Below are 11903 nucleotides of genomic sequence, written 5' to 3' on the forward strand. Positions count from 1 at the left end.
CGGTCCTGCCTGCGGACAGACGTAACTCCCGGTAATAGCGCCCTCCCCCGTGTCCCCTCAGACATGACGCGGTGCAGTATTCCGAGTGTTCAGATTGTCTGCCGCTCTCCCATATATAGGCTATTCGTGACTGCATGGCTTTATATAGTAATAAGACTAAGCAGCCCAATAACCCTCAGAATAGGGAAAATACAGGGTTACATTCATCCCCAAATCTCTGGTAAATCAGTTTCCGTAATCCCGTCTATCCATAGAGCGTCTATTTATTAAAGCAGTGTAAATCCTTACAGTTTATACACAGGAGATACATTGTGTTACAATAGCGACACCTTGTGGTGAGAGATTTATATAACCTTTTATGTTGCCGATTTGTAACAAGGAGATATTTTCCCCAAGCGCTGACACTATCAGTGTTATGAACACTGAAGTGTGGATGTTCTGCTGTAAGGGGATCTAGCAGTAAAGGCAGATGCATTGTGATTTATATAACAATATAATAAAGTGATGATAATATAGAAGGGATTTATATCACTATCATAACTATATATCCAGGGTGATATCCGGGCGGTGATCATACAGCTCTGTCTGGAGGAGGTGGTGGCTCTGAAAAGAGCCTTTGTGGGATAAGTACAGGACGAGGCTCCCGATTATTTCTTAGCCGCGCTCTTCTTGGCTTTAGTCACCTTCTTAGCCGGGCTCTTGGCAGCTTTGGGTTTGGCCGCCTTCTTAGCCGGGCTCTTGGTCACCTTCTTGGGAGCAGCCTTCGGCTTCTTGGGGCTCTTGGCCGCTGCAGGCTTCTTGGCTTTCTTCGGGCTCTTGGCCGCTGCAGGCTTCTTGGCTTTCTTCGGGCTCTTGGCCGCGCTCGGAGCCTTCTTTGGCTTCTTAGGGGATTTGGTCGCTTTCTTAGCTGCTGCAGGCTTCCTGGCCGCAGCCGCCGGCTTCTTCTTGGCCGCCTTGTCCTTAGTCTCCTGCTGGTTCTTGTTGATCTTGAAGGATCCGGAGGCGCCGCTGCCTTTCACCTGGAGCAGGGTTCCCTTGGTCACCAGCCCCTTGATGGCCAGCTTCAGGCGGCTGTTGTTCTTGTCTACATCGTATCCTCCGGCAGCCAGAGCCTTCTTCAGGGCGGCCAGAGACACCCCACTGCGCTCCTTAGAGGCGGACACGGCTTTAACGAGCAGCTCGGACACGCTGGGACCGGAGGGTTTGTGGCTTTTCTTAGCGCCCCCTGCGGCTGATTTCTTCGGCTGCTTCTTGGACTTTGCGGCCGGATCGGCGGGAGGAGCGGCGGCTGGTGCGGTTTCTGCCATAGTTTATCGCTGCCGTCTATAACAATAAAAATACTGCGGAAGAGAAATATAGATGGCGGAGCTGCTGGCGACTCTTATATAGTCAGTGGCTGCGCTCTGATTGGCTGCTGAGCTGCCATTTTCATGAGCTGTTATTGGCTGACACAGAGCACAGGCCCCGCCCCATTCTGTCTGGTCCCTAAGAATTAAACAACCTACTTCTCATTATACCAGATAGGAGAACAGATACAATTGCTGTGCTGTGTAAATATAAACTTTAGTAACCAACCATAGTTGTTGTATCTATTTGTAACAATTGTATCAGCCTTTGGGGAAATAGAAATACTCGATGTTACAATTTGGTAACATGTAAAGATTAGAGTATAAAGCTCTCACCAGCAGGTGTCGCTGTTGTAACAGTCACTTATTGATTTCTCAGAGATTTAGGAGTAAATGTAAATCCTCTAGGTAATAGGTTGTGCACATCGTGTTTTACCCAACCTGAGAATTATTGCGATTATTTTCTCTTCTGATATATTAATGCTACAGCAGCCCCCCAGATGTAGAATGGATATGGGGGCGCTCTCCTGTACTGCGCCATGTATATAGGGATAGGAATAGTTCTCTGAGGACGTATATTGTCAGCATTCAGATGTCTGTACAGGAGCAGCCGGTAATCAGTGTGAACACCCGAGATGCGGCACCGCGTTATGTCTGAGAGGACACGGGGGAGGCTCCCGGGATTGTTCTCTGCGGTTAACTCTTTCAGTGCTGAGAACTGTGCAGTTATGTAGGATGGTGTCATGTGACTGGGTATGGTCGGATCTGTGCTCTGGGGATAGAGAGGAGCGATCCCCTCGGTCAGCACTGCTGGCTTCAGTCTAATGACAACTGTGACCGCTGACCGACAGACATAAGGAGGACACTGAAGGGTTAACTGTGTGGGCGGAGCTATAGCCCCGATACTGGAGGATCATTGGCTGATCACCGGAGATCATGTGATTGTGATATTCCCGATCTTCTGCTGATTTATTCCGATTTCTCCCCTTTCATCATATAATAACACGTGGGGTCAGGACGGGGTCAGGCTCTCGAACGATTATTCTCGGTCAATCTCATTGCACACATCGGGGTTCCATATAATGAGAAGCGGGAAAATAGCGGAGAGGATTGTTGGGGAACAAAGAGCAGAAATTGGCACAACAAAAAAATGCCGCGGGCACGGAAGAGTTAACAATGATTTAACCGTTTGGTGCCTCCTTGGGGCGGAGCTATAGCTCCATACTTTTTGTTCATTGTCTGTTTATCGGCTCCTCGTGGATCCTGATCTTCCGATCTTGCTGATCGCTTCTCCAGATCTTTTACTCTTCATCCATATAAAATGTGATAGAATAAAGTGAGAAGAGAGTAATGGACGGATATTATACCTGATCGTTTATAGATCTGCAGAGATCGTCCGGGAAATTCTCTCCTAGACCTCCGACCCCTGATTGTTCTTGCGGTAATAATCTGCTGGGTGTGATCAGGGGTCTATGGGGGATGAGATCTTCCTGGGACTAGAACTGACAGTAACTTTCTTATATATCCACATAAACAATAAATGTACAATGTAATAAAAATAGAGAACAAATAAAAGGGGTAAAATACAACTGGATCACTGGATGGTAAAAGGCAGAAATACAAATCATCAATAAAACATCCAGTAAATAGATGATGCGGCTCCTCCGATCAGATGTACAGGGGATAAAGCTGCTGTGCGGAGATCAGTAGTGTGTACTGGGCTGTAGGATAAAATGTATGAAATAACACAGGGAACCAACCGTGTGCACAGACTGATGGTTACAGCCGCCGACCGGGAGCCCGTCTATATAGAAGAGTCCTGGGGTCAAGCTGTTCAGGCGATTAATTAGCGCTTCAATTATAAGGTTTCTAAATAAAATAATTTCTGATTTAACCACAAATTGATTTTAAATTGATCAAAGGCAAAACACCTGAAAGTTCACTGCAGGGGTTAATAGGAGATGAAGATTGGCAGTGATTTTACAGCACATAAAGAGAGATGGAAACTATACTACAAACCACCACTAGAGGTCCCCAGAGGACAGGAGATGAGGCTGATGGATTCAGTCCTCATTGTGAATGCAGTAAATGCTCCTGAGGCTTCATCCAGACCGGATGGTTGTAGCTTCAGTGGCGTTGCCACCCGGGTGCGGGGGGTGCGGCCCGCACAGGGTGACACAAAGACGCTCCGCAGCATCCCCCACCGCCTTCACGGTGCGCCCGTCCGTAAACATGTTTGCATGTTTTTATATAGGAAAAGGGGGTGATTTGAACTTTTAACATGGAAGGGGTTAATGCAGCGGTCTTCAAACTGTGGCCCTCCAGATGTTGCAAAACTACAATTCCCAGCATGCCCGGACAGCCAACGGCTGTCCTGGCATGCTGGGAATTGTAGTTTTGTAACATCTGGAGGGGCACAGTTTGAAGACCACTAGGTTAATGTGTGTCTTTCAAACTTTTATTAAAACTTTTTTATTTTATTTATTTCTTTAATGATTCCTCCTATAAGTGTTATAAAGTGTAGATTCCTCAGACAGATGAATAGAGATCTATTGATCTCTATTAATCTGTGTGCTCTGTGATCCATTGATAGAGCCTGGTCCAGCCAGGATCTATCAATGACAGAGCTTGGACTGGAGGAAGCAGTGGTAAGTCCTCCGACTACCTCCATAGTGGATCGCCCCCCTGCGATCGCGCTGCGGGGGGGGGGGGCATCCACCCCACTAGCCCACCAGGGAGCATTCACATCTCCCTTTAGACGCCTCTGTCAGCTTTGACAGCGGCGATCTAAAGGGTTAATAGCCAGCAGCGGTGATCGCCGCATGCTGGCTATTAGCAGCGGCCTCTGGCTACTGAGAACAGCCAGGGGTCTGCAGAGTATGGAGCGGGCAGGAATCCTGAGCCCGTTCCATACATACTGCAGAGCGCCGCAAGCATCTCCCCGTGCAGACGCGCCTCCTCCCCTCAGCTCTCCGAAGCTACAGCAGGGGGGAGTGAAGGCAACGGACGCAGGTCTGCACGGGGAGCAAGAAGCCACGCCCCCTCATCTCCCCCCGCACGTCTGCAGAGCAGGGGAGAGGAGACATACACCGCTTCTCATCTCCCCTGCTCTGCTTCAGCTTACACAGGCTGCAGAGTATGGAGCGGGCAGGAGTCGGGTGCCCGCTCCATACAGACTGCAGATCGTCACCGCCGCTGCCGCACTTGTCAGGTCTGGCCCTGCTTGCCCGAAGCCGGGCTAAGGGCCGGACAAATTCCCCTGCCCGGCGCCCAAAACTGCTAGTCCCGGGCGTCGGGCAATAGAAATTCCACATCCCAGCTATAGAGAAGACGTCACCTGTAGTCACTGATATCATTGTGTATTCTCCTCACTATAGAGAAGACGTCCCCTGTAGTCACTGACTACAGGGGACGTCTTCTCTATAGTGAGGAGAATACACAATGATATCAGTGACTACAGGGGACGTCTTCTCTATAGTGAGGAGAATACACAATGATATCACTGATATCATTGTGTATTCTCCTCACTATAGAGAAGACGTCCCCTGTAGTCACTGATATCATTGTGTATTCTCCTCACTATAGAGAAGACGTCCCCTGTAGTCACTGATATCATTGTGTATTCTCCTCACTATGTCCTATCAGAGCTGTAGTCGCTTGTCAGTTCTACAGTTAGGTCAATGAAACTACAACTCCCAGCATAACCTCACCACTGCTCAAAGGGGTACTCTATTGGAAAACATTTTTTTTATTTTTTATCAACTGGTGCTACAAAGTTAAACAGATTTGTAAATTACTTCTATTTAAAAATCTTAATCCTTCCAGCACTTATTATCTGCTGTATAAGAGATTCACAGGAAGTTATTTTCTTTTTTAATTTCTTTTCTTGGACAGAGGTGTCAGCACAGAGCACTGTGGTCATGTCAAGAACTGTCCATAGTAGGAGCAGATCCCCATAGTAAACCTATCCTGCTCTGGACAGTTCCTGATATTGATAGGTGTCAGCAAATAACACTTTGGTCAGACTGGAAAGAACTACACAACTTCCTGTGGGGCATACAACAGCTTATAAGTACTGTAAGGATTAAGATTTTAAATAGAAGTAATTAAAAAATCTGTTTAACTTTCTTGCACCAGTTGATCTAAAAGTAAATGTTTTCCAGTGGAGTACCCCTTTAAGTAATTCTGGGAGCTGTATATTTAAATGGTGAAAACTTCTTTAACACTTTCCTATTCTGTGGCAACTGGTATATCTGATTAACCCCTTAAGGACCAAGGACGTACTGGTACGTCCTTGGTCCTGCTCTTCTGATATAACGCGGGGTTACACAGTAACCCCGCGTCATATCACGGCGGGCCCGGCATCAAAGTGAAGCCGGGACCCGCCTCTAATAGCGCGCAGCGCCGATCGTGGTTCCGCGCGCTATTAACCCTTTAGCCGCGCGCTCAGAGCTGAGCCGCGCGGCTAAAAGTGAAAGTGAAAGTTCCCGGCTAGCTCAGTCGGGCTGTTCGGGATAGCCGCGGCTAATCGCGGCATCCCGAACAGCTGACAGGACAGTGGGAGGGCCCCTACCTGCCTCCTCGCTGTCCGATCGCCGAATGACTGCTCAGTGCCTTAGATCCAGGCATGAGCAGTCATGCGGCAGAATCGTTGATCACTGGTTTCTTTTGAGAAACCAGTGATCAACATAGAAGATCAGTGTGTGCAGTGTTATAGGTCCCTATGGGATAACAATGATCAGTATAAGAGATCAGTGTGTGCAGTGTTATAGGTCCCTATGGGACCTATAACACTGCAAAAAAAAAGTGAATAAAGATCATTTAACTCCTCCCCTATTAAAAGTTTGAATAAGTTTCCAATAAAAAAAAAGTGTAAATAAAAATAAACATATATGGTATCACCGCGTGCGGAAATGTCCGAATTATAAAAATATATCATTAATTAAACTGCTCGGTCAATGGCGTGAGCGCAAAAAAATTCCAAAGTCCAAAATAGTGCATTTTTGGTCACTTTTTATATAATTTAAAAATGAATAAAAAGCGATCAATAAGTCCTATCAATGCAAAAATGGTACCGTTAAAAACTTCAGATCACGGCACAAAAAATGAGCCCTCATACCGCCCCATACACGGAAAAATAAAAAAGTTATAGGGGTCAGATGATGACAATTTTAAACGTATTAATTTTCCTGCATGTAGTTATGATTTTTTCCAGAAGTCCGAAAAAAATCAAACCTATATAAGTAGGGTATCATTTTAATCGTATGGAACTACAGAATGCATATCAGGTATCATTTTTACCGAAAAATGTACTAAGGAGAAACGGAAGCCCCCAAAAGTTACAAAACAGCGATTTTTTTTCAATTTTGTCGCACAATGATTTTTTTTCCCCCTTCACCGTAGATTTTTGGGCAAAATGACTGACGTTATTACAAAGAAGAATTGGTGGCGCAAAAAATAAGCCATCATTTGGAATTTTAGGTGCAAAATTGAAAGAGTTATGATTTTTTAAAGGCAAGGAGCAAAAAACGAAAATGCAAAAACGGAAAAACCCCTGTTCCTTAAGGGGTTAATATACTGGAATTTCTCACAATGCGCTACAACAGTGGTGTCTGTCACAACAGGCTAAAAACTTACTGGGGGGAGGGGGTAGGTATGGGGGTGACACCCTTTTCTACACCACCGGGTGACACCAACCCTAGCAACGCCACTGTGTAGCTTTATAACTTTTAGATCTAAAACATTTCCAAGGCTTCAGTTTTTGAAATCTGTTACATTTTTGGGCTGGTACCTGTTTAATTGGAGGGATTTAAGTGGTATTGGGGCTTATCTCATGTGTTGGGCACAATGGGGGAGATTTATCAAAACCTGTACAAAGGAAAAGTTGACCAGTTGCCCATAGCAACCAATCAGATCGCTTCCTTCATTTTGCAGAGGCCTTGTTAAAAATGAAAGAAGCGAGCTGATTGGTTACTATGAGCAACTGGGCAACTTTTCCTCTGGACAGGTTTTGATAAATCTCCCCCAATGGCGTGAGGCACTCTGCATTTTGGATGAAATCAACATAAGAGAGCTGATGAAGCAAACAACTACACTGCTCGAAAAATAAAGGGAACACGTAAACAACACAATGTAACTCCAAGTCAATGACACTTCTGTGAAATCTCACTGTCCACTCAGGAACAACACTGATTGACAATCAATTTCACATGCTGTTGTGCAAATGGAACAGACAATAGGTGGAAATTATAGGTAATTAGCAAAACACCCCCAATAAAGGAGTGGTTCTGCAGGTGGTGACCACAGGCCACTTCTCCGTTCCTATGCTTCCTGGCTGATGTTTTGGTCACTTTGAATGCTGGCGGTGCTTTCACTCTAGTGGTAGCATGAGATGGAGTCTACAGCCAACACAAATGGCTCAAGTAGTGCAGCTCACCCAGGATGGCACATCAATGCGAGCTGTGGCAAGATGATTTGCTGTGTCTGTCAGTGTAGTGTCCAGAGCATGGAGGCGCTACCAGGAGACAGGCCAGTACATCAGGAGTTGTTGAGGAGGCTGTAGGAGGGCAACAACCCAGCAGCAGGACCGTTACCTCTGCCTTTGTGCAAGGAGGAGCAGGAGGAGTACAGCCAGAGCCCTGCGAAATGACCTCCAGCAGGCCACAAATGTGCATGTGTCCACTCAATCGGTCAGAAACAGACTCCATAAGGGTGGTATGAGGCCCGATGTCCACAGGTGGGGGTTGTGCTTACAGCACAACACCGTGCAGGATGTTTGGCATTTGCCAGAGAACACCAAGATTGGCAAATTTGCCACTGGCGCCCTGTGCTCTTCACAGATGAAAGCAGGTTCAAACTGAGCACATGTGACAGATGGGACAGAGTCTGGAGATGCCGTGGAGAATGTTCTGCTGCCTGCAACATCCTCCAGCATGACCGGTTTGGCGGTGGGTCAGTAATGGTGTGGGGAGGCATTTCTTTGGGGGCCGCACAGCCCTCCATGTGCTTACCGAGATGAGATCCTCAGACCCCTTGTGAGACCATTTGCTGGTGCGGTTGGCCCTGGATTCCTCCTAATGCAAGACAATGCTAAACCTCATGTGGCTGGAGTGTGTCAGCAGTTCCTGCAAGAGAACGGCATTGATGCTATGAACTGGCCTGCCCGTTTCTCAGACCTTAATCCGATAGAGCACATTTGGGACATGATGTCTTTCTCCATCCACCAACGCCACGTTGCACCACAGACTGTCCGCCACCTCATCAGGAACATTCCCAGGCATTGTAGGGAGGTCATACGGGCACGTGGAGGTCACACACACTACAGAGCCTCATTTTGACTTGTTTTACGAACATTACATCAAAAGTTGGATCAACCTGTAGTGTGGTTTTCCACTTTTATTTTGAGTGTGACTCCATATCCAGACCTCCATGGGTTGATAAATTTGGTTATACGGTTACAAAAATACCCAATTTATGTAGGTTTATTATACTACTTAAAAAACAAATTATAACTACATGCACCAAAATTTGTATGTTTAAAATTGTCATCTTCTGACCCCTATAACTTTTATTTTTTATTTTTTTTCCATATACGGTGATGTGTGAGGGCAAATTTTTTTGTGTGCAGTTGTCTGTAGTTTTTATCGGTATCATTTTTGTTTTGATGGGACTTTTTTTTTTTTTACATATAACCATGGACCTTACGGTTCAACCCCTTGAGTTCGAAGCCATTTTTGATCTCTTCGTTTTTTCCTTCTCTCCTTCTATAAATCATAACGCTTTCAATTTTCCACCTACAGACCCATATCAGAGCTTGATTTTTGTGCAACCTATTTTACATTGTAATATTGTCAATCATTTCACCCCAAAATCTATGGTAAAGGGGGCGCATCTTGACACGCTGGCTACAGGTTGCACTCTGTAAGAGCTCTGTAATATAAAAAGTTGGAGGGACTCCCTCAAGACCCCCAAGGTGCTACACAGCAGTTTACGGCTTACTTTTGGCCACAAACAGAGACTGCTGATCTCCCGCTACAAACGCGGCCTGTTACCGCCTTACCTCAGGCCGTGGCAGGTTACCCACTCACTTTCTCTGGTCATCACGTACGCCACACTGGAGACACGGCGGCACTCTCATCTGCTGTCTGAAGCCCTACACCACTCACCCCTGCCGCCACAAAAGCCCATCAGAGCCCATAATGAAAAGCTCCTGGGAAGATTTCCCCTCTGAGGCACCGGCACACCGCTGATGCGGTCAGGGCCAACGTTAGAGCGGGGAAAACCAGGCAATTGCCTAGGGCCCCCATCCCCCAGGGGGGCCCCTGCTAGCTGCTCAGTAGCGGATCAGCAGCCCGCTGCAGCCCGGTCGTGGCCACTTTAAAACAGTGGTGGGCCCGGACACTTCTCCTGTTTTTTCTATTTTTTCATATTTCCTTACCTGGCTGCGCTCGGCAGGCTCAGGTAATGCGGCGGATCTTGTGGGCTGTGTGGATAATATGACGAGTGACGTCTGCTGCCGCCTCCTCTGCGTGGCGTCAGGGGCGCCACTCCTGCCGAGCACGGCCATGTAAGGAAATATGAAAAATAGAAAAAGCAGGGGGAGAGGGGGGACCTAATGTGTGGGAACTTTACTGCCAACCTAATGTGGGGGAACTATACTGCCAACCAAATGTGGGGGAACTATACTGCCAACGTAATGAGGGGGAACTATACTGCCTACCTAATGTGGGGGGAACTATACTGCCTACCTAATGTGGGGGGAACTATAATGCCTACCTAATGTGGAGGGAACTATAATGCCTACCTAATGTGGAGGGAACTATAATGCCTACCTAATGTGGAGGGAACTATACTGCCAACATAACGTGTGGGAACTATACTGCCAACCTAATGTGGGGGAACTATACTGCAAACCTAATGTTGGGGAACTATACTGCCTACCTAATGTGGGGGGAAATATACTGCCAACGTAATGTGGGGGGGGGGGAACTAAACTGCCAACGTAATGTGGGGGAACTATACTGCCTACCTAATGTGGGGGAACTATACTGCCAACCAAATGTGGGGGAACTATAATCTAATGTGGGGGGAATTACACTGCCAACCTAAAGTGGGGGAACTATACTGCAAACATAATGTTGGGAAGCTATACTAGCAACCTAATGTGGGGGACTACAACCTAATTTGGGGAAACTGTACTGCCTACCTATTTTGGGGGAACTACAACCTAATTAATGTGGGGGAACTATAATGCCTACCTAATGTGGAGGGAACTATAATGCCTACCTAATGTGGAGGGAACTATAATGCCTACCTAATGTGGAGGGAACTATAATGCCTACCTAATGTGGAGGGAACTATAATGCCTACCTAATGTGGAGGGAACTATACTGCCAACATAACGTGGGGGAACTATACTGCAAACCTAATGTGGGGAACTATACTGCAAACCTAATGTGGGGGAACTATACTGCAAACCTAATGTGGGGGGGAACTATACTGCCAATGTAATGTGGGGGAACTATACTGCCTACCTAATGTGGGGGGAATTATACTGCAAATATAATGTTGGGAAGCTATACTGGCAACCTAATGTGGGGGAACTATACTGCCAACCTAATTTGGGGAACTACAACCTAATTTGGGGAAACTGTACTACCTACCTATTGTGGGGGAACTACAACCTAATTAATGTGGGGGAACTATACTGCCAACCTAATCTTGTGAAGCTATACTGGCAACCTAATGTGGGGGAAATATACAGTCAACCTAATGTTGGGGAACTATATTGCCAACCTAATGTGGGGGAACTATATTGCCAACCTAATGTGGGGGAACTATGCAAAAATATAAAATGGTACTATTCTGATCCCTATTACTCTTTTATTTTTCCGTATATGGGGATGTATGAGGGTATTTTTTTGTGCTTTGAATTGTAGTTTTTATCGGTAACATTTTTGTTTTGTTTTTTCAATTGCTTTTTAGATATTTTTTTGGTATTTGAAGTGACCAAAAATGTGTAAATCTGGTTAGTGCACTATTACGACTTTTGAAGCCCCTCTTTAGATTTTGCCTAGGGCCATGCTAAGCCTAAAACCGGCCCTGGATGCCGCTACCACTGCTGGAGACCAGCCTGTGCTCCCACTGCTCTCACGCTGCATGTCAGCTCCTGCACAGGATTACAGCCTCTCCTCTTCCCCTTCTGGGCTCCCACTCCATTGCTCTGCACCGCCAATGTCTCAGCCAGAGCACCACCAGAGTCCTGTGCCTCCTGCTACTCCTATTGCAGACCTCCCAGAAGCCTCCTCACCTAATGTTAACCTCTTGGGGACCAGGCAACCTCCCCTCTCACAGAGAAGTTCTTTGTTCCCCTCTCATTGCCCTGAAACTGACCCAAAAAGATCAGAGCACCCTGCACCTACTCCATATGGTCTTCCACTCCTCTCCTCTGAATTTAGTACCACTGTGCAGTACTTTCATATGGACTCAAGCATTTTTTTCAGAGGAAGATTCCACTGATACCAGCGAGGTTCCAGACTACTGGGGGGGGGGGGGGGG

General features: G+C 46.6%; 1 protein-coding gene across 1 annotated transcript; it reads right to left on the reverse strand.

Moving 5' to 3' along the window:
* Positions 1-486: 486 nt before the first annotated feature.
* On the reverse strand, positions 487-1333 carry LOC130299321 (histone H1B-like). The gene has a single exon (XM_056551415.1). It carries the CDS (start codon positions 1305-1307, stop codon positions 648-650), a length of 660 nt encoding a protein of 219 aa, XP_056407390.1. The 5' UTR covers positions 1308-1333; the 3' UTR covers positions 487-647.
* Positions 1334-11903: the final 10570 nt, after the last annotated feature.

Source organism: Hyla sarda, unplaced genomic scaffold (genome assembly GCF_029499605.1).
Source record: "Hyla sarda isolate aHylSar1 unplaced genomic scaffold, aHylSar1.hap1 scaffold_1046, whole genome shotgun sequence".
Lineage (NCBI taxonomy): Eukaryota > Metazoa > Chordata > Amphibia > Anura > Hylidae > Hyla > Hyla sarda.

Bases quoted from the DNA above. Each gene is read 5' to 3' on its own strand.
- LOC130299321 (XM_056551415.1), bottom strand. From the start codon at position 1,307: ATGGCAGAAACCGCACCAGCCGCCGCTCCTCCCGCCGATCCGGCCGCA.